At 41.0% G+C, this 23,858-nt stretch overlaps 1 protein-coding gene across 2 annotated transcripts in view; it reads left to right on the top strand.

The window, feature by feature from the left end:
• The window catches only part of LOC134532066 (sodium-coupled monocarboxylate transporter 2-like), a 45,415-nt gene extending 24,017 nt beyond the window's left edge, over positions 1 to 21,398 (top strand). For both annotated transcript variants that reach the window (XM_063368246.1, XM_063368245.1), the window contains exons 10-15: positions 131 to 240; positions 2,069 to 2,252; positions 2,876 to 2,962; positions 6,025 to 6,194; positions 12,631 to 12,823; positions 19,210 to 21,398. In XM_063368246.1, the coding sequence (XP_063224316.1) occupies positions 131 to 240; positions 2,069 to 2,252; positions 2,876 to 2,962; positions 6,025 to 6,194; positions 12,631 to 12,823; positions 19,210 to 19,281 (816 nt within the window). In that variant the 3' untranslated portion in view covers positions 19,282 to 21,398. The remainder of the gene's footprint in view (positions 1 to 130; positions 241 to 2,068; positions 2,253 to 2,875; positions 2,963 to 6,024; positions 6,195 to 12,630; positions 12,824 to 19,209) is intronic.
• The last annotated feature ends 2,460 nt before the right edge of the window (positions 21,399 to 23,858 follow it).

The raw sequence follows: 23,858 nt of genomic DNA, 5'->3' as shown, positions 1-23,858 counted from the left end.
CATGTGATATGTGATACACAGCCAGAGCAGCTGCTGTCGTCCCTACGAGATGGGAGGCTCGAGGGAAGCCACGCCCCCCAGAATCCTTTCCCAGTTCGCGTCGACAGTACACTCCTTGTTTCCGCCGCAGGTGATACGCAAGCCGGACCAGCTGCTGCCGTACTACGTCATGGAGATAGCTGAGTTCATCCCGGCGTTGCCGGGACTGTTCGTGGCCGGCGTGTTCAGTGCGGCGCTTAGGTCTGAACCTTACACTGTTCGCTGTGTTTGAGACGTCCTCAGATTCACAAAATACAACAAAGTAGGAGAGATAATAATGAACGGATATTTCCGAAAAATCGCAGGAAAATGTGAGATATTAACCATTAGTGATACACAATTAGAGAGTACTGTCAACAGTGTTAATTATGCTTATTTATAGAGACCTGAAAAATTCGCGGGTTCATTTCGTGTTATGCTAAAATTCAAAAAATTATACCTTAGTGCTGCTTCTGTCACTGGTTCACTGTTAATCTGGAGGACTGAGGGCCAATTAGAGACCCTCACTCATAGAAGTGTCGAATCACAGGCCACCCAGTCGAGACGACTCACAAGTCAGCAGCCAATGAACAGTTGGCATTTACCCGAGTGTGTAGAGGATATTGGAGTCTATCCTGGAAGTCATTGAACCCGCTAATTTTTCCGGTCTCTACGGTTAATTAATATATTTTTACGAACTTATTGTTAAATATTTTGCTAATATTTGTAATTAAATCATTTTTTAAATACCTTAATTTCAACCTTTAATTGTTTACTGTTGTAGAAGAGCAGATTTATTATTTAGGACGATATATGAAAAAAATATTTTCGTTTTTAAAATTAAATTCCAAGCACTTAAAAAGTTATTTTGATTTTTTTTTGTATGCAAATTGGCCTACACTAGATGTATTCGAAAACTTAATTATTCTTTGCATATTCACCTTTTAAACCACATATCATGATTTGAATAAAATTATGATTTTAATGAAATTATGTAATAAAATTTTTATAAATTTCTACAACGATATTTTTAATAATAATGGAGGCTTCTAAACATGTTTAAAATTTGCTTCTGCATATTTTTTTAAGTATTTACAGATCTGATTTTTTATAAAAAATATTTAAGTAATTTTTGATAGTTTTCCTAAACATGTAATTGAATTTAATATTCTATTTATAGTATAATAAAATATTTTACAATATTGCCCAATTTGCTATAAACTAAGGGTTTTTTTCACAGAAATTAAATATAAAATATGGAGCATCTAAAAAAATTCTAAATATTTTAACATTCCTAATTTCTTACAGTTTCTAAGCATGAGCGTATTCAATTTCTTACATCCTACAGTGCACTTGGTTCTCATTAGAGCTTACATTGAAAAGCAGAAGAAAAAAAAATTGGTTGTCTGTAAAGTCGGTTTACGGACGATAGTTTAACGTGACAACGTCATAATAAAACATTGATGAAATGATTGCATACTTTTATGAATAAAATTGAATCATTTTTATTGAATTATCACTATTTTCTATGGATACAAAGAAGGAGTGAAATGAAATTTACAATTTAATTGATAAATTTACTTTTATTTGCACTCATTAATTCAAATATGTTTATTACTTTAAACTATAATTTTTATACATGTTCGCTATTCAACTTCTTCCAATCTGTGTTATTCTGTTAAGGATAGGACGATGTTAGGAAAAGTAGGAAACGAATGGGAGTGTTTCAAGTTTAATGTGCCTCGAAAAAGTCAAATCGATGGTTGTTCCAATCGAGTGGAAGAGAGATAGATGTGGCGCAAGCGTACAATGAGAATAACGGGACACCGCGTAACGGTACAACGTGCGTAACGGGGCACTTTTTCATGTGTTCAGCCGGCGTTCTTCGATTTATTAGACGTTATCACGTCAATACAAACCTGCATAAATAACATCTACATCATCGTCACTAAAGACCTCTCATTACGAGATGTAAATTCCAAATAGAAAACAAGATGGCTACGCGCGACCGGCACTGAACTTGTCTCGGTGTGCGGGGCCGTGTACGCAGCACCATGTCGACGGGGCTGAACTCGATGACCGGGGTGATCTTCGAGGACCTGATCCGGCCGGCGTGCCGCACGCCCATCAGCGAGGCGAGGGCCAGCCTCGTCATGAAGGCCGTGGTCGTCGTCATCGGCTGCGCCTGCGTGGGGCTCGTCTTCCTCGTCGACCAGATGGGCACCATCCTGCAGGTGATCGGAGTGTACAGGCCGCGCTTCCTGGGAAGGGACTCGGCGTGGCCACGCCTCCCGGCGGAGCGCTCAACGCTGGTTGGTTGCTCCATGCTCCTCCCCGAATCTCTTCCCTCTCCATCTATCTCTCTCACCCTACTATCCCCTCCCAAGTGATTGCGCTCCTTCTCTACCACTCCCCCTTCTCCAGCCTTTTTAACATCTACAGATGGCCACCACCCTGCACGTGACGAGAGTGTACAGACCGCGTTAAGTAGGAAGGGACTCGGCGTGACCACGCCTCCCAGCAGAGCGCTCCGACTGGTTGGTTGTCGTGGTTGCCGAGATGTTCCCACTTCTTGCATCTTGCCCGAGCGAGGGGCGAGGAGCTGTGTCTTATTATCCCCTCTCTTCTCTTTTTTCGGCCTTGGTTGAGTGAATGTATTTGGCTGCCAATGTTTTTGAATTCACTTCCCTCCCAACCTGTTTATGTACTACGCCCTAACAATGCTTCCTACAGTAACGCTCATATATCATTATTTAACTTTACCTCAGCTCAAAATATTTGTATAAGCTATTTGCAAGAATGTATGTGTTTTGTATTACAGCCTGAGCAAGAACAGACAGGATTGCCTTTGTTGCAGGCGGCCAAGAGCTTGACGGGCATCACTAGTGGGGCTCTGCTGGGCATGTTCTCTCTCGGCATGTTCTTTCCTTGGGCCAACCCGTTGGTGAGTACCCGCCGTCTCTATCACACAACTAGCTTTCCTTTTCCCTCGCCGTCTGAGAAGCTCTATTTGACATGTTCGGCACATCAACGGGTCAGTATTATCCTGAATATGGTTCGACGTATACTTGGCAACATCTCAAGGCTGATATGCCAAACCCGAATTGTTGGTGTTTAAAAAAACTATTCTTACTTTCCATAAAACGTGGATAGTATAAATATTTTAGCAATACTAATTTACTTAACACGGGTGTGTCGAGAGCAATAAGCTGAGACAGAGTTTTCGAGATCAACACGGTTACTTGTGTCATAGTCAACATGTCGTACTTCCATCGGCGTGAGTTAGTTGTTGACGATTACCATTAATTTCTGGTTGTCAAGCAACATTATTATAGAGACCTGGAAATTTAGTGTATTCCTTTGACTATCATTCAACCTCCGAGGTCTCGTGTGCTTTATAGACGTCGTCAATTGGTCCTCAGTAGTTTTTACTTATCCCAAATGAGGTTTAAACAAATAAAAAACCAACTGTGTCTGAGTTATCAAACACATTCAGACCATTTAATGCATAACAAAGTATTGTGTCGAGGAAGCGATCACTAAACAAGAGAACTAGAGAGAACACAGCACCAACAAATCTATCCTGCATCTCATTGATATCACGACCATTCCAAGTGTCTATCGCAAATCAAATTAGATGAATTATTTCTAATGATCTTAAAATTTTCATAGATCTTCCTGAACTCTATTTCATTTTGAACGTAAACTATTCCTTGTCGAGAAATTTATCCTTTCCACCTCTTTTTTTGTACCAGGCAGTAAATAGGCTAATACATAGGGCCTACAGAATCTATTCTTAGCTGAAAGCAAGTGTAGCATATTCTCTATCGCCTGATATTTCCGGTAATATCATCGAATGTCTCTCTAGAGATAATATGAGACTTTGTCATAATTATAAATTTTTTCACGAATATTGCACAATATCGCATTAGCAAGGATTTCCAAGTAGGACTAAAATGAGATTTAAATATCACTACATATGGAAACTCTTACAATTGAAGGTATTTTTAACCATGATGTGCGTTTCTTCCCCTTGAATAATCAGAACATCGTTATTTTGACCAACCTAGAAAATCTTCCACAAATGTTGATTTATAAACTATCAAGTTTGCGAATTTCACATGTTTCTTGTCAATGAAAAATATGACGTTTTACACAAATATCAGCCAATGAAAATCTGCCTTTTCTCGAGTATGTGTGGATGTTGAGTCAAGATTGGTGGTCAAAGCATTCGCGAAATGTTTGGGTTTGTAAGGTTGAATTCTATTTCTATATTCGTACAGACTGTGCTCATAGGTAGGTTTTTCGTAACACAAGTAAGGGCACAAAAAGTTTCACCATTACACTTCCGGATAACCCTGTACATTATCGTATGTTTTCCAAAGCTCGAGCAATTCAAGTGCTGATGTCATTAGGTGTGAGTTCTTGGCAAAACAAGGTGATGTTTAAGATTAAATACTAAAATTTAGTTTTCATATCAGCAAGAGTGTAGAAATTTCATACGGTTGTGAAAGTGAGTCTTTTTTGTGAATCCCGAGGCTATGAAAAATCTACGTCAGTGTAAATATTGCAGATAAAACGTAACAGGGAATCATTTTAAAAATCCATTAATTTAAGGGTTTAGTAGGCAACGCCATATAATGGGGGATAGCATTTCACTGACGTCACATTGACCTTCACTGGAGTTGTGATGACCTTCATGAAAAACAAGATTACATTTAGTTACAAACATTTTTCTTGTTTGCTTTAACAGTCATGTTCCCTTGGTGGAAAAAAATATTCTTTCTATGCGCATGCATGCAGTAACGGAACGATTTTACCAGATACTGATGTCCATGGCTTCGTGTTAAGCGTCTGCTTCACCCTTCGTGTGGGGTTTTTGCATCTGACCCGGTCGAACTAGGCAGTTGCATCTCTTGCATATGACTACCTGTCACAATGAAGATACAGGTGGTGCGGACAAATCTTGCTGCAGTCTATAGCGTGTCTCATCCATAGTTTGGAGTGTGCAGTGTAATGGACATTCACTCTCTTTTTCCATCACACGATTTCTGCCACCAGCGCTGTCCATGTTTCAATGTGCACTGTTGCCGGATATAGGCCATATAGCAAAAAAGTTTATAGACACAACTTTGTAATGTTTAAGAAAAGTGGTGATAAATGTAAATGAAAATACATTTATTTTTATAAGTTATCTAAATGTTGTTTTCTTAATCTTTTTCTAACCACATCATAATCTAGTAAAATTTGTGAGTTTGAATATAGTGTTTACAGGATGGATATGAGCTGTCACGGGAAAATGGTGCTAAAAAAGTTATGTATTTACTAACACTAGCAGTAGATGTCAGGGAAATCGTGAAATTTCATTGGCTAAAAGTAACACATAATAATAATAATTTGAAAGATTTTCATAGATATATACCATTGCTAGTTTTAACTTAATGTCACAGAGAAACAACAAGAATGAACAAGACAAGTGAATTTCCACACACACGGAGAGCCAGGTGAAATCAGCCGATGTCAAATGTTAAACACACCGACAGCACGGAGATAATTCCATCCAAGGACATTAGAAAGGAAAAAAAAAATATCACAGCACAGACAAACAGTGGACTGACAACAACGAGACAGCTGCACAATTTGCGTTTGTGTATCCATGTGTTTTGTTAATGCTTGTGGAATGTTAAAACCTGCAATGGCGTATGTCCCTGAAAATCTTTTAAACCATGATTCCCCGCTGCAGTAATCGTTCAAAGAATACAAAATTATTCAACTGTGGACCGATTCCGCACAAGTCATGTGCATGTTTTGCTATGCACTTGTTTGCGTTTTTGACGTGAATACCTACGTCTTTAAAATTGCTTCCACAGTGTGAGGCCATTCAAAAAAACGAACGATAACAAAATCGGGGGATACAGTTTGGTGTTGCAGCTGCATATCTATCATTACCATCCAAAGTTACAGTATCATCCTGGTGGTATCACAGAATGGTTACTCGGTGCGCAGGGCGCGCTGTCAGGCGGCGTGTGCGGCGTGGCGCTGGTGGGCTGGATATCCCTGGGCACGCAGGCAGCCATAGCCAGCCGCCGCATCACCTTCCCCACCAAGCCGCTGTCCGTGCAGGGGTGTCCACACGCCCTCAACTCCACAGCGCCGCCGCCCGCTGCGGCCGACCCGTGAGTACAGTGTGTGCGCGCTCGTCTAGCCTTCGAATACATATACTGTATAGAAGTCGCGAGTGGATAGGATTTACTCTACGTTTTTCAGGAGCGTATGATGAGCAGCTTGGGAACTTCACCGCTGCAGTGCGCTGCCGTAACGCCCTGTATCGTCTTAGTTGTTATTTACACGTTAGAGCGCAGCACTGTCGGCCGCTGTCATTCCCCGCACCCCCCACCAAACATTCACTGCAGTTCAAGGTCGTTCAACGGGAGGGGGAAGGGGTGTTTGAAGAGTTCGATACTTGTCCGCTAGGGACCACCACAAGTCGATGCCCTAGAGATGGTGGCGATTGCGGCCGGTGAATTAACCAACTACCTCAAAACCGTATTAGAAATTTTAACCTGGGCTGGCGACTTCTATACAGTATGTATATTCAAAGGTTTAGCGCAGTTTTCCGTCAGAGACGACCTGACGTCACTGAGGCCAGGCTACGGACACGGAGCGTCCACGGGTCCGCACTGCCGTGGACGGACCCACGGGGGAGAAACTCTTACCGAGACTTTGGCCAGGGGCGCAAAACCAGGTGGGGGGGCAAGGGTATTTTGTCCCCCCTCTGAAACCTTGAAGTGGGGGCAAACGGGGGCAAAGAAAGTGCTGTGTAATCAATTTTTAGTTAATAAAACTGCTTAAATAGCGCCATTTTCCACCTTGAAATACAAATTTTTCCTGGGGGAGGACCCCCGAACCCCCCGTTTCAATAGGGGGGATCGATGATTCTTTATAAAAAGGTATATTGCCCCCCCCCCCCCTTTTGGAAATTTAGTTGTTGCGCCCCTGACTGAGACCTAGTTTTTTGAAGTAGTTGTGGGCCCATCCGCTAGATAGTAGTCTTCATAATATATTGCTGACATAACTACATTAATTTATTAGGAGAAGTAATGTATAAGCTACTATCAGGCAAACAAACCAGTAAAAATTCACTCTAGTTAGGTAGCCACTAATTTTGTGCTGTGTAATACATTTACAATGAGTTTTTGGACCTCCTACTCCTTTGTTTATTACATGACGGTTTATTGCAAAACAGCATTAAGTATTTTCGAAACGATTAAATTAGTTTTGCGCTGCCAAGGTAGTTAACTTAATATAACCAAAAACAAATCACCTGCCCCCAAGGACTTGAATGTTGGAAGGGACAATTTATGTAGGGTAAAGTAAGGTAATTTCGTGATAAAATTAATTTTTCGCTAATAAATATTGTTTTATTCAACAATTACTGTCGTATTTGGGCAATATTGTTTAACATTTGTGTAATACTAACATTATAAGTAATATACTTACCATTATATACATATTTTCAACACAAAATTTAATTTCAAATTTTAAATGGTTTGACAGGTAATTTCGTGATACGGGTATCTAATTTCGTGATAGGGGTTAGGCAATTTCGTGATACAATAACAATACAAATATTTTCAAACAAATACCAACTATAATAACAAATAATATAATTTTAACTTGTAACATGCATTCTAATTGCTTTTTTCTTCATTTCATCATAAAAAAATTTTCAAATAACCTTCGAAAAATTAGGTTTAGTCTAGTTTATTTATATGCTTACATCGCTCAACTCAATGTCAGCATTAGCACAATTATCACACATGAAAACTAGTTCCCCAGAATCAGCAGGTTGGCACTCTTCGTGATAAGGCATCAAGCAATAACAGCATTGTAGCCATTTAGCGCCATTTCTTATTTGAACGTCTCTGAAATAACTGTTCCCGCACATACCACAGATCCAATCTTCATCAAGAATTTGGACTTCCTTTGATTTTGTCTTGCATTCGCGAAGTTCTGGACCAGATATGGACGGTTCTAATGTTGGTGTCGAAGCTTTTGAAGTTGATGGGACAATCTTGGAAAATGATGGAACAGCCTTGGAAGTTGATGGGACAATCTTGGAAGTTGATGGGACAGCCTTGGAAGTTGATGGGATATTCTTGGAAATTGATGGAAAATTCTTGGAAGTTGATGGAACAGCCTTGGAAGTTGATGGGACAATCTTGGAAGTTGATGGGACAGCCTTGGAAGTTGATGGGACAATCTTGGAAGTTGATGGGACAATCTTGGAAGTTGATGGGACAATCTTGGAAGTTGATGGGTCAGCCTTAGAAGTTGATGGTGTAGCCTTAGTAGTTGATGAGACAGCCTTGGAAGTTGATGGGGTAGCCTTGGACGTTGATGGGGTAGCCTTTGTGGTTGATAAGATATCCTTCGATGATGACATTACAGGATTCGATGTTGGTAGGGCAGCATCTAAAGTTGAAGTGTCAGGTCTCAATGATGCGTATTTTATTGACCCCAAGATGGTAATTTATCCTACTGGAGTAAGGCATCTTGCACTTGAGTCTCGCTTTCTCTTTCCTTTGTTAATGAGGGTGTCTCTTCACATTTATGGCAGGACCAAGATCTTGTCAGCTACCAATATCTGATCCTTTTCCGGCTGTTCTTGAGGTAGAGGCTTGTTCGTTAGTTTGGAGGGTTCAAAAGCTTCCTTACGAATAGCACACTTGTTGAATGGATAAATTCCCGTTTTCTTGAAAGAATTTGTAATGTTCTTAGTGCAGAAGCTCTCAATAAAGGCAGTATTCATAATCGTATGAAAATTTGTTCTATTTGGATTTTCCATTGGATTTTCCTTCATGTAGGAGTTAAGACGTTGACCCAATGTGATTTTAAGGATTTGTAAACTCCTACATCTAACGGTTGCAAAAAATGAGTTGTATGGGCTGGGAAAGTAAACAAGAAAATCTGATTTTCTTCGCAAACTAAATAACTTCAGGGTTAATATGCGATGCGTGTGAATCCATGAAGAGGATGACTGGTCGAGCAGGAGGAATGGAGGCTACAAATAACTGGAACCATTCAAAGAACAGATCACTGTTAATCCACCCTTTTGGAGAGAACTTCACTATTGCATTAGGCAAACAATCTCTCTTTAGGTTATCGTTCCACCTGACACCTTTGAAAATAATAATTGGCGGAATCTATGTCCCATTTGCGCACACACATCCCAAAAGTGTATGTGATTCTCCCCTGTCTGCATAAACTCTCTTATAAACATATCGCTTTCCCACTGCTGTTACAACTTTGTTTGCTTTCACGACATACGAAAGACCTGTTTCGTCACAGTTCCATAGCCTATCAGGTGCTTCTTTGATATCCAATCGGTCCAGTAATTCCTCTAATTTAATATAAAAATCCCAAATGATTTCTTCATTTGCCATAGAAGCCTTGTATGCTGCAAGGTTTTCTGGAGCTCTTAATGAGAGGTTGTACCTACTCTTGAAATTTTTCCACCACCATTTGCTAGCACTTTCACTGTCGGAATTTAATAAATTTTCACGGCCGGCACTTTTTGCGAGTTCATGTGCTACTTTCCTTACTGTAGAAACAGTTAAACCAAATCCTAACTCTTGCATCTCTATGATGTAATTATACAGACTAATTTCTAGGTTTGAAGTGAGAGCGAATGGTCTTCCTAGTTTTGGCAGAGGTTCATTTCTGTTTTCACAGGGGATATTTTTTAAATAGTCTCTTAGTGTACTCCATGGCACACCCATTTCTTTGGAGGCTTTATAAAGTGAACACTTTTGTTGTTTAACTAATTCAGCAGCTGCAATTAACTGTCTGGAGTCATATTTGCTGTATTTACTTCTTGCTTTATTCATCATTCAACTTAAAAATAAAAAAAAGAGCCAATGTATTTTTGTGATAGCATATAGGTAATTTCGTGATATAGGTAATTTCGTGATATAGGTAATTTCGTGACACACTATAATTAGCTTTCTAAGTGAAACTAAGTTATTGTAAACTTAATTTACAACACAAACTCTCATAATAATTTTGTTCTAACAAGCTTAGAAAACTTACAAGATCAATTCATATTAAAGGCTTTGAAAATTTATCTTTAGCAAGGACAAAAATGCTAAGAAACGCCATGAACAACATAAGCAATAACAGCTGTATGCAGAAGTACAAAATCACAAAATTATTCACACTGTAAGAGGTTTATATTCTCTACAAAACTGTGTATTAAATGCTAACATACCATGTACATGGACCCTTTTATGAATATTCGAAGTTAAACCTGCAAAAGAGTACTCACATTTAACGAAACTTTGCTCACTTTTACGAAAACTTTTGTTTTGTGACGTTGACGCATTCCAAGACACGAACGATACATACCACACTATTTAGCGGAGAACGCTGAAACTACCAGACCAAAATGCAGCTCCAAAAAACCGCTGGTATTTTCGTTACAAACGTCGTAAAAAATGTCACGAAATTACCTTACTTTACCCTATGTATCTATAATTTATTGTAATTCTTTTCGATGTAAATGTACCAAATGTTCCCCTTCATGTAACCATTTATATTCTCTTTTTAAAATAAAGAGTTCTTTTTTGGTGGGGAGGACCCCCCTGGCGGGGGGTCCCCCATTTAAAAAAAAAAAAACTAAAAAAACTTCTATTCCGATTTTTTTTATTTGCTGGTGGTTATGGGCCCGCCCAACAGATAGCGACACATGTCGCGTGAAACATGGTTTCAGTTTGCACTGTAAGAGTGGCACTTCTTTATTTCCCTCCTTGTTCTGTGGGCGGACCGTGGACGGACTGCACGCGGCATCTGGACTGAGCGCACGAGCGCGCACGGCCTTGCAGCGCCGCCGGTTCCGTTTCGCGCCGACGAGTGGCTTCAAGCCACGGCGCCTTCTCGGCCAGCAGACGGAGATTAGGGTCAAGTTCAGGAGCGTTGCCGAGACGACAGGACCGAAATCGTTGAAGCCGGCAGTGCAAGTCTAGGCGACTACTCACCAGAACGTAACGAAAATTCGAAAATTACAAACATCCAGGGCGCTACATGACAGAGACAGCGAGGTTTAATATCGAGTGCCCCACTCCCAACTCTCAGGCAAGCGTTAGCCCAGAGATGTTACCGAGCTGCATTTTTAAAAAATTTGTATAGTACTCATTTCCAACAGTGTCAGTGGGTTTCCAGTTGTTTATCGCCAACTTTGTTTAACAAAATAGTCGTTTAATTAAATTAATTGCATAAAATTTTCATAAATGCTTTACTACTGACTGACTGTTTAATTTTAATTCTCAAGTGAATTATTGTATATTTTATTTTATCGTTCAAGGAAATTTCTGAAACGAGTAGTTTCACTTTTTACGTGCATGGTTACCACACGGATATATTTTTTTAAATCTTTCCTTAAATATTTGACTATTTAATCGGTATTGCAATACTTATCTAACACACAAATGTAAATATTTTTAATGGGAATATTTTTAATAATGATGCTGTATCTCACCAAACAAACTGATTGATCGAAGCTAATTCGTCAAAGTTCGAAAAAAAAAATAGTCCTGAAGATCGCCCAAGCTAAACACTAGCAAAAATATTAATATATATATTTTTAACATGATGCATTTTCAATTCTTGTTAGCTTTGGTAGATAGGTATACATATAATTGATAGTCTGTATTGCTGTTTAACTGGTTCCACATGGAATACAAAAGTGGCGGTGGGTCCGAGGGTTTGGACGATACTGACAACAGGCCGGTGATATAGCTACTAACCGTAATGTAAGAATGGGCAATTGTTATTCCTGATAGTGTAAAAGCGCCTTAATCTAGCGCGTTCGGCACAATAGCAAAGCCGGATTATAAAAAAACATCCATTCGCACGCGTGATTGACTTCGTGCAACGTCAAAACATGGATTTGTTTGAAAACAATTACATTTAACAAATTTGTATGTATAATTGTAAGTTTTAATACCTACCATTCTGGTAGTTCGTTACTTAAAAAAATTCTAAATAAAATTTGTCACTTTAATAGAGTAAAAATAGTTTTAAAAAAACTGTGTCTTTTGGTGTACTGCTAGTAAGCAAAACCCAAAAGACTTTGTTTATTTTTTCTGCATTTATTTTGACCACGGGCTTGGTGAAATTTTACTCGGGCAGCCTTCTTTTCACAGACGAGAGAGCCAAAACCCGAAGTTTCCCGTAGTTCATGTTTTTTTTCCCCGTATCTTTAATGTAGCTATCCTAACCAAATCAACCGTCCACAATGTTTTAACGTATTTATAATGTAGCTAACCTAACCTAATTGACCATTAGTATCCTTTTACCAACACCGCCATATTTATTTACAATGAACAAAACAAAACCCCGAAGATGCACAATCGGGCGTTTGGTTCTCTCGTCCGTGATAAGAAGGCTTCCCATTTTACTCACTTGACTTCCAAGATAAAATGAACATTACAGACAGCGTCTAGGTTAAAATAAAATAAAAATGAAACTACCCCATACTTCTGAGACTATCCTTTTCACTCAGCATAGAGCCGGGTAGGGTACGACGCTAAGGGCCTGGTTGTTTCCCCCCAGGGCGGACGCCTTCTTCCTATTCCGGATGTCGTACCTGTGGTACAACCTGATCGGCACGCTGACGGTGCTGGTGGTGGGACTGGCGGTGAGCTTCCTGACGGGCCCCGTCGACCCCAGGGACGTCAGCCGCGACCTGCTGACTCCAGTCATCCACCGCTTCCTGCCCGAAGAGGCGTCGCGACGCCACAAGCAGGTGCGTGCCCCCGGCGCCCACCCGGGGGCCTTCAGTTCCCACCGCTTCTGAGCACAGGGGACTCGCACTATGGGCCTTCAGCTCGGACTGAGACAGTTCCCACCGCTTATGAGCACTTGGCACGGTGCCCATGGGGCTCACACTATGGGCATTCAGCTCGGACTGAGACAGTTCCCACCGCTTATGAGCACTTGGCACGGTGCCCGTGGGGCTCACACTATGGGCATTCAGCTCGGACTGAGACAGTTCCCACCGCTTATGAGCACTTGGCACGGTGCCCGTGGGGCTCACACTATGGGCATTCAGCTCGGACTGAGACAGTTCCCACCGCTTATGAGCACTTGGCACGGTGCCCATGGGGCTCACACTATGGGCATTCAGCTCGGACTGAGACAGTTCCCACCGCTTATGAGCACTTGGCACGGTGCCCATGGGGCTCACACTATGGGCATTCAGCTCGGACTGAGACAGTTCCCACCGCTTATGAGCACTTGGCACGGTGCCCGTGGGGCTCACACTATGGGCATTCAGCTCGGACTGAGACAGTTCCCACCGCTTATGAGCACTTGGCACGGTGCCCATGGGGCTCACACTATGGGCATTCAGCTCGGACTGAGACAGTTCCCACCGCTTTTGAGCACTTGGCACGGTGCCCATGGGGCTCACACTATGGGCATTCAGCTCGGACTGAGACAGTTCCCACCGCTTATGAGCACTTGGCACGGTGCCCGTGGGGCTCACACTATGGGCATTCAGCTCGGACTGAGACAGTTCCCACCGCTTATGAGCACTTGGCACGGTGCCCGTGGGGCTCACACTATGGGCATTCAGCTCGGACTGAGACAGTTCCCACCGCTTATGAGCACTTGGCACGGTGCCCATGGGGCTCACACTATGGGCATTCAGCTCGGACTGAGACAGTTCCCACCGCTTTTGAGCACTTGGCACGGTGCCCATGGGGCTCACACTATGGGCATTCAGCTCGGACTGAGACAGTTCCCACCGCTTATGAGCACTTGGCACGGTGCCCGTGGGGCTCACACTATGGGCATTCAGCTCGGACTGAGACAGTTCCCACCGCTTATGAGCACTTGGCACGGTGCCCGTGGGGCTCACACTATGGGCATTCAGCTCGGACTGAGACAGTTCCCACCGCTTATGAGCACTTGGCACGGTGCCCGTGGGGCTCACACTATGGGCATTCAGCTCGGACTGAGACAGTTCCCACCGCTTATGAGCACTTCAGCTCAGGCTGAGACAGTTCTTACCGCTTATGAAATATCTGGTGACGAAACACAGCGAATGTGAAGGCGTCAGAGAGGTGTTTGCCAATATTCCTAGCGAGGAAAGTCCCGTCCAGCTGTGAAATGTGTCATACGGAACGTTATTTTCCACTAGTTTGTGGGTGTATTGGCTCTTCGGTATCTGGCGTATCGTGTGTGTGTGTGTGTGTTTGTGTGTGTGAGAGAGTGAGAATGAGAGAGAGAGAGAGAGAGAGAGAAACTCATCTCTAACCCAGGCTGCTTCTTAAATGTCAATACTGGTGAATGAGGTCGTGTCCTCAGACGTCAGTGCCTGTACCGTATGCAACGATGGGAGAATTTTTTTTTAAATGAACTCTATAAACCCTCAGAGGGAAAGTTCTATATTTTTAAATCAATACAGTTATATATTTTTAAAAAACATTGGTTGTCTGTAAAGTCGGTTTACAGACGATAGTTTAACGTGACAACGTCATAACAAAGCATTGATGAAATGATTGCACACTTTTATGAATAAAATTGAATAATTTTTTATTGAATTATCACTATTTTGTATGGATACAAAGAAGGAGTGAAATGAAATCTACAATTTAATTGATAAATTTACTTTTATTTGCACTCATTAATTCAAATATGTTTATTATCTTTAACGAACAGATTATTTTAACTATAACTTATATATGTGTTTGCTATTTAACTTCTTCCAATCTGTGTTATTCTGTTAAGGATAGGACGATGATGGGAATAGTAGGAAACGAATGGGAGTGTTTGAAGTTTAATGTGCCTCGAAAAAAGTCAAATCGATGGTTGTTCCAATCGAGAGGAATAGAGTCAGATGCGGCGCAAGCGTACAATGAGCGTAACGGGACAAACGAGTCATCCTTTTTCGTGCGTGCAGCCGGCGTTCATCGATTTATTAGACGTTGTCACGTCAAAAAAAAAAGACGGGCGGGACAAACCCCGCGACCTGGCAACACCGACGTCAGATGCGCGCGCTCACTCTGCGGGTAAATATTTTCGCGCGCGCCGTCAGCGTGCCTCTTATCAGGAGGGCGGGCTATCGCCGGGTGCGCGACCCCGCGACCTGGGGCAGTGGGGGAGGGGGGAGGTCGACCAGAGTCTGACTCCGCGGCACCGCCGGCTCCGCGCACACGTACTCCTTCCAGGCAAGAACACTTCCTCGCTACAACTTCTCGTATTGTTGTTCGAATGTTGCTTTTCTCGGGCCTACCCGGACAAACAAATAGTGGCCAGAGCTTCTGAAAGAACAAGGGCGCCCATACCTATGGGCAGGGTAGGTCCATTGGCTTCCCCTAGATTTTAGGCAAAGAAAAAAAAATAGGTGTTCTTGAGCATTTTGGGCTAATTTTGAGTCCTTTAAAGCCATTTTTGGCAATTTTTTTTTTTTTTTTTTTGTAATTTGTGATGGTTTGCCCCCCCTTACCCCTTCAAATTCTGCCGCCCCACCCCCCTTAACAAACTTTCATATGGGTGCCCTTGTGAAAGAAAGAAAAAACACGTGATTTGAAAACTGCTCAAATTATCCGAGCGGTGTCTGTTCACGAAAACCATTTAATGATGCGCTGAGGGCGAATGATTACGTCTGTTCCCGTATTTCGTTTTTAAACTGTGTTTTTAGATGAGTGCGGAAATGGCTAAAACCGTGCAGATTCCTGAAAGCCCTCGAGGTACTTGCGATACAACTTTTGTCTCCATTTCTCCCGCCACGTAATGTTACGGTCACCGCTTCAACCACTCGCTGAAAGTCCACGGATTCGACTCCTGCTGGCAATGGATTGCGGATCGCCTCGGTGGTACGCGAGTAATCGGGCTGTGGATCCGACCATCATGGCCTCTCACGAACCAACATGTTGCATGATTACTTACGTGCTCTCTAAAGGGACCCGCCTCGTCAGGGGTGTACGTGTGTTGGTGAGACGAGATGATAAGCGCGACGCTCGCTGTTGCTTCTAGCGCGGTGTCGCCTCTGGACTGGCGCGCAGTCTTCTCGTCGTCACAGGATAACTGTGAAATTTGAGCGGTGACCGTAACATTATATGGCCGAGAAATGAAGATAAAGGTGTAGTGCAAGTCCCATAAGTACTTTCAAGAATCTGTACTGGTTATTTTACGCCTAAAAACTACTCTGAAAACACGCGTTTTAGAAATTTTAACTCTTCTAAAAATACAGTTTAAAAAATTTATCCGAAATCAAAAGTACTTTTCGGCCTTCATCGAACTTTTAAATGCTTTTCGTAACCAGCCCCCACTCGGATATCTTGAGTAGTTTTGAAATCGCGTTATTTTTCCTGAAGCTCTGCGCACCGCGTGTGTGCCCGGGTAGGCGGAGCGCATCTGTGCGGAGTCGTTTGAACAGTTTCCCGGTGAAATTCCACTGATTGCTATAGTTTCGATCGTTTCATATTCACGCCCGTTCTACGGAATCGGAGATGGATCTCACGTATTATCTCGGCAATGCTGAATTATTTCACTTACTTTACTCCGTGCGACCAAAATAACTCGAGTATTTTGCTGCGGGGGGGGGGGGGGGAAGGTGGCTATCGGAGAAACGAGTTTTACTGACCCCAATGACGTCAGCCTTATTCTTGACTTTTTTCCGATTGGTATTATGAGAAGGAGGAGAGAGAAGGGATGGGATGGGGGGCATAGAAAATATCGTCGAAGCATCTCGCCCCGACTGAAGTCCGTGACCTGACTTGGAAACTTTTCAACCTCGTGATTCCCTTTGTGAGATCACGCCCCAGTCCGCGCGGAGATGGTAGTTGGTCCGAGACGACAGTAAACACACTTGTTTATCGCGCACATGCAAATACATGACGGCTGCCTGAACAACGAGATCAATAGAACAGCTTATCAAGATTGACGTGTTGTATGCATTCCGTGCAAGTACTCACTTTCTGTTAACTATGTATCAGGTTGATAACTTCACGTCATTCGAACGTGTTTTTGTATATATTTTCTTTCTCCAGTACAAACAAACCATTCTACTAATTAAGACCAAATTTGGCACAGTTTACTAAAAAAAAATTGAGGTTGAATATGAAGTACATATATCATATACCTTTTTATACGTTTCAGCCGAGCAAAATAATTTGAGTACAAATTACATGTAGGTTGTGTTAGAACGAATGTTTACAACTTACCAGTAAGTCTTTAAACAAATAACATGTTATATTAAAAATATATTTATGTCCACGATATTAAGCGTGAAAGTGAGATAAAAAGCTGTAAGTAAAAGAGTATTTTAAAGTGATTTATGGCAAGCAAATATTACAAGCTAAATTATCTTCAAGAAATTAAAAGTTCTTAAGAAAATAAAACATGATTATGTGGTACGAGTGACTATCAACTTGTTATTCATAAATTAAAAACTAAAAATTGTAACATTTTAAACTAAATATACTGAAGTTTTGTTAAAAACTAAAAAAATTAGACAATAGGTTTCATCTTTACACAGATCCAAAGGAATTAAAATGAACAATGAGTCTGGACGCAAACCTTCATGTTTTGCAGTAATTTTTTATACTTGTACACTAGAAAATAATATTTATTTTTTAACGTAATAAATCACCTGAAATCCTGGTGAGTAAAGATATTTCACTATAAATGCAGTAGAACTTAAGTATAAGGAAGTAGCATTTTTAACAAACAGTGAACAGTTTTAAAACATGTGTGTGCTTTGAACAAATTAACTAGCTGCCATACGAATTCCACTACCATATTACTTAATGATAAACTATAATAATTTATGTAATGTACATACTAATAAGATTTTTAATTTAAATTTGTATCTGATAGATTTCACTTCCTGGCTGAACTGTTCTCGTATCAGTAAAATTTTGAATTTTTGAATTTTTATGGGCATTGTTCCCATGAAAATGGAAATTTTTTGAATTTTAAGGTTTTTTGAGATTTTTTGGTGAGCTGTTATTGTAAAAACTGGAATTTGTTGGTCATTTGGGCGAATTTTGGGTCAATTTTGGCAAACTGTTGGCAAATTTGGATGGTCATGGTTAAAGGACACGACTAAGGTCATCCAATATAGCCAAAGTGACGTCACAATCCAAGATGGCGACCGGCACCACTGCTCCTCGTCATGGCTCCTGGTGCCGAACCTGCTAATGTATTCTACTAAGGCAACGTCCATCACATTTCACAACTTAACAAAAAAAACACAGATTTAACTGAGTCAGGAATAGAATCCTAATTTCTTCGGTGGGGTGCAAGTGAATGTACCCTGTTAAATTAAATAACATTTTATTGGGAGAAAATTTTCTTTGTCGACAATTCACTTATAGACTCATAATGACGTAGCAAATTCTTTAAATAGTGACATTCTTTGTGAACATTGTTAAAAAAAATCATTACAAATTCCACACCCAAGCCTCGTCTGGGACTAGTGCAAAGAAGCCTTCGCTTCAGGCGGCGACACAGGTGTTTGCAAACATCACACATAACAATTTTTCTGTACATGCTCTAAACGCGCTGTGTAAAAACAAACTCTGCCAATAATAACAGTAGATCCAAAATAGGTTAGAAAGGTATTGCTATATCCCGTTATTCCCAAAATTTAAATGAACTACACTAAATAGATATCATAGCAAAACATCTCAAAATCTACATGCTAAAATTGAAAAATTCTCAAGGATTGGGGCAAGCAAAAATGGATAAGTATAATTTTCAATTTTATAAGGACACTTACATACGTTATTACAATCTATATAAATTAAATAATACATGGGGTAAAATATTTCCAATAAGCGTTAGTAAAATGAATAGTGAGCCTTTGGTGAGCTTGCCTTGTCAGCTTATTGCATCACACGAAATTGTGCATGCTTGCTTCTTCACTTAACTATGATAAATATAATGTTACCCGATCAGTTATGGGCAAAATTTTATACAATCATCTAAACTATTTCAAGTGTGTGTGTTAAATAGTCTTTTCTTCATAATTTCTGAGCCTCCTAGGTGGTTATTAAATTGTGTATGAGCAAGTGATGCAGTGGTGGGGTGGTGCAGTGGTGGGGTGGTGCAGTGGTGGGGTGGTGCAGTGGTGGGGTGGTGCAGTGGTGGGGTGGTGCAGCGGTGCAGTTTGTGCCGCAGAACGGCGCGGAGCTGCAGCGACTGTCGACGGGAGCAGGGGGCGACCCCCCGGGTGACGGCCGCCCCACGTGACCTCGTCAGCGGCGACCGAGACTCCATCGGCCGGTCTGCTGTCTTCCCTCCATCGCCGGTAGCCACCGTCCGTCCGTGTCCGGTGTGGCTGACACTCCACTCTCCGCGTCCTCAGCTCCGCAACCCAGCCCGCGAAAATAACAAATTATACTCCGGTAGTCGCTTCGCCGCGACTGGCTGTGAATCATCTCTGCTGTCGACACACCAGTTGCGGACCTTGTTGGTACAAATATATTCCGACCTTACGGCCGACATTCTCGCGTTCCCCTCCCACATATTCGCCCTAATAGGGTAGGGTGGGAGTAACATTCCAGTTCGCTTTTATAAACATTCCAGAGCTTTAAGAAAAAAGCAGAACTGTTAGGGATCATGGATCGCTCCCTGTTGTTGATCGGGAGAGTGTTAGAGCTTTCTGCAATGACCAGCGGCTGGGGCCACCAACCCAGCATAGTCACCGCCTCAACCCCGTTTACCGCACCCAGCTGACCAGACAGTTGTCTGTGACCTGAGCCCTTAAGACTTTATCAGCAACTGCTGTCGCCTTCCCCGATCTCCCACATCACGCTGGGACGTTGATGGTACAGATATATTCCGAAACTTGCGGCCGGCATTTCTCAACGTTTCCCCTCCCAATATGCGCCCTTGAAGGGTAGTGTGGGAGTATCTTCCAGTTCTCTTTTTAAAACATTCCAGAGTTGGTACAGAAAAAAATGGAGTCTCCGATGAGCTCCGGCCAAGAAACGCAATGTCTTCTCTCACAGATGTCCGCCATTACAAGGAATTTTAACGCGGGCGTACCCTATTGCACATTGCTTAACCTTCTTAGTAACTGTTTAAAATACTCTTATTCTGACTTTTGCTTGATGGAATTAATATTCTTGTACTTCCAACTGTTTCAGTTCGCGTCAATCCGGTAATTTTCTTGGCTAATGGCACTTTAGCATGCTACTTCAGGAAACTTCGCATTATCATTTGGAGTCAGACTGAAGGGGGCACCTACTTTAAATAACATAAAATTGACATTTTCAAGGAATCAAAATGTCTTTGGCGCATTCTGAAATGCATAAGGCCAGCATTAAAATAGGGAAAATCAATATGACCCGACCATTATGCCATCAGGGGCTTACGCAGGAGAGAGAGAGATAGGAGAATTTTCCCTCCCCCCCCCCCAATTTACACATTCCTCCGATATCCTAAAAAGATCTATAAAAATGTATCATTCCCACTAACAAAATGAAAGCAATTGTAAAGCAAAAAGCGGGTAGAGTTGTTCTTCTAGCTTCACGAAATGAAATTCTGCGTACGCTCATGTATGCACACAAGGTATAATGTGAAAGAAGCCGCTGTTTGTTTATTTGTAAGTATTTGCACGTCTCTACTTATAATTCTATTCTTGCAACCACTTATCACATCAGGATTTTAATTACATCATTTTATTGTTATTTTTTTACACAGTCTACGTCCTTAGTGCTAAATTTCTCTCACTGTTTTCCACAAAATCGTACATTAATTGGTTTCAAACAGTGTCTCTTCCTCATTTTGTGGCTTATGTGGTTAATGGTTTAAAGGTCAAAGTTAAGATCCTTCAACCCTACTACAATGGTAATGAAAAGACAGCAAAATCAGGGTTCGAGATACTTTAGAACCTATTTCCCTACATTTTCTATGAATATAACTGCTTCTGCAACACGGACTTATATGGTATGTTGTTCATAAAGTTTTGTTTACTGATTATTCGTTGTTGTTGCTGCCTGCTGCCTCCTTTGTGACCACATAAAACCTGTTTTATTTTCCTTTCTGTGCACATCTGTAATTTTTGTTTATTTTCTGTTATATTTGTTTCGTTTCTAGTTTAATGTCAGATCAGAAAATGTTTAAGTGTTTGTGCATTTAATTGCTTTTAGTCTAACAAATGATAACTCGTTATAATTCTTACAGCGAGTGCCATTTCAACTTGCTTGGACGTTCGTAATATATTTTGAAGTTTTAAAACTGTTACATATTTGCCTTGAAAATCATTACAACATGTGAAACATTATCAGAAATTAAACAATTTAAATGTTAAAGTGTAAATACGTTTATTGTTTTAAATAAATATTAACGTTATGAGTGAAATGGACAAATGTTTTTAAGTGTCGTGCAAAAGTTTCCTTACGATATTTCCTAATCTACTAAATTAATTAATATTTGTTTTAATTTATCTGTGTCAATTCTTTCTCATACAATAATTATAATGAAACAGAAGGCATGAATGAACAACTAGGCAATACACATAAAATAATTAAAAACAGGCTTTTAAAAATAAATATTGTATAGAACAATTTTTGTAATTTTATTTCATAATAATTTTGCCCGTTTTTCAAATGAAGTGCACATACTTTAGTGATTTAATTTGGTATACTTTCTTTTTGGCTTCTTTACTAACGATACAGAAAAAAAAACATTTTAGGCATGGTTGTCCTCCGTCATTTAATTTCCCTATAGATATGGTAGCTCGTTGTTACATCTATGCAACATTATATACAGTAATAATAAAACTGTTGTAGGAAAAAAGCCTGTACATTAGATGAAATGAAGAAAAAATGATTGGAAATGCCGTGTTACGTTATTAATAGCTAAAAATATATATATAAATAAGAATTTATAATAAAATAAATTCGTTTAAAAATTTTAATATTTAAGCTAAGGCGGACACAGGTGTCAGCTGAACCATCTAGCGAGCTAGTGGTACTAGTACTATAGCAAAAGTAGTTATGGACGTTGTAAACCCCGAAAGGGAGGCAGCCCCCCACCCCCCACCTACCAAGGAATTTAAAAAAAAAACCTCTCTATAGGAGATCGTTTGCGCTTGTACAATAATTGTAACCGTGAATGGTATACTTCGTAAAAACCTACAGTAATCAAAAAATTTTCAAAATACAATCTAGTTGTTTGCATATTTTTGGTGAAGATAATTTTCGACAGTTCATTCTGAGTAAAATGTGGCGTAATCAATACAATTGTTTTAATAAAGGGGAAAAATTATTTTTTGGTTGTGAAAAAAATTTTTTAAGGAGTTATTTAAAAAAAATGTTTCAAAAACTTATAAACGTATAGTAGTGCATGTCAGACAGACATCACTGATATATTCTGCAATATTTTTAACAAAAAAATTGGTTGTCTGTAAAGTCGGTTTACGGACGATAGTTCAACGTGACGTCATAACAAAACATTGATGAAATGATTGCATACTTTTATGAATAAAATTGAATCACTTTTATTGAATTATCACTATTTTGTATGGATACAAAGAAGGAGTGGAATGAAATCTACAATTTAATTGATAAATTTACTTTCATTTGCACTCATTGATTCAAATATGTTTATTACTTTAACGAAGAGATTATTTTAACTATAACTTTTATTCATGTTTGCTATTTAACATCTTCCAATCTGTGTTATCCTGTTAAGGATAGGACGATGATAGAAAAAGTAGGAAACGAATGGGAGTGTTTCAAGTTTAATGTGCCTCGAAAAAGTCAAATCGATGGTTATTCCAATCGAGTGGAAGAGAGATAGATGCGGCACAAGCGTACAATGAGCGTAACGGGACACCGCGTAACGGAACAATGTGCGTTACGGGACACTTTTTCGTGCGTGCAGCCGGCGTTCATCGATTTATTAGACGTTGTCTCGTCAAAAAAATTTTCCCTGCCTGTCCGCTCCGAGACCATCAAAGTAATAAGTCACGCTCCGTTTGTCGGCCAGGCCAGGTGAGTCAGCTGAGCGCCAAACGACCAGTCACGTGCGGCCATGGGCGGGGCTTCACGGCCGCAGTGACGTCACCGCCCTGACTCGACGCGCCTTTTGTGAAGTCCGCCCAATGTCGCAGCGCTGCGCAGTTGCTCCCGCCGCGAACAGCGCGTATTTTCCTGCCGCATTCGCGCTGCAAACACATAACTAGGACCATGCATATTTCGCGAAAAGATTCCGAGATCAGTTATGAGTAGGGACCGGAAAAATTCGCGGATTCAATGACCTCTAGGATAGCCTCCATTATCCTCTGCACATCTAAAATAAACACGCGTGTTCATTGGGCACTAAATTGTGAGGCGTCTCCACTGGGTAGCTTGTGATTCGACGCTTCTTTGGTCGATAGTCTCTCATTGGCCCAGAGAGCTCCAGTTAAACTGCGAGCCAATAGCAGAACCAGCAGAATTGTACACATGTTGGAATTTCAGCCTATCACGAAATGAATCCGCTAATTTTTCCGGTCTCTAGTTATGAGTTAAGACGCTGTAGCACCGTCTGTGTTTCGTGATTGGGCGAATTTATTTCAGGCGCATGTCGATTGTTACGACACCAACCACAGTGATTCAGTGCGGAAGCAAACACGTCCTGAGTGGCTCGGTCAAACAAGGCAACTACTTCTCTCGCAGACGGCCGCCAATCACAAGGAAGAAACCGCTGGTGCGGGTGTACCTTTCTGCAGTCTAATAGGCGTCCAGATTTAGTCGCGAAAAATGCCTGCCCTTATACATAACGAATACATTAATAAAGATCGCAGGCTTTTCACGGCCATTGTCTGCATTTTCTCT

The sequence above is a fragment of the Bacillus rossius genome, chromosome 5 (assembly GCF_032445375.1).
Source record: "Bacillus rossius redtenbacheri isolate Brsri chromosome 5, Brsri_v3, whole genome shotgun sequence".
Taxonomy (NCBI): domain Eukaryota; kingdom Metazoa; phylum Arthropoda; class Insecta; order Phasmatodea; family Bacillidae; genus Bacillus; species Bacillus rossius.
This window is presented reverse-complemented; position numbering and strand designations above follow the sequence as displayed.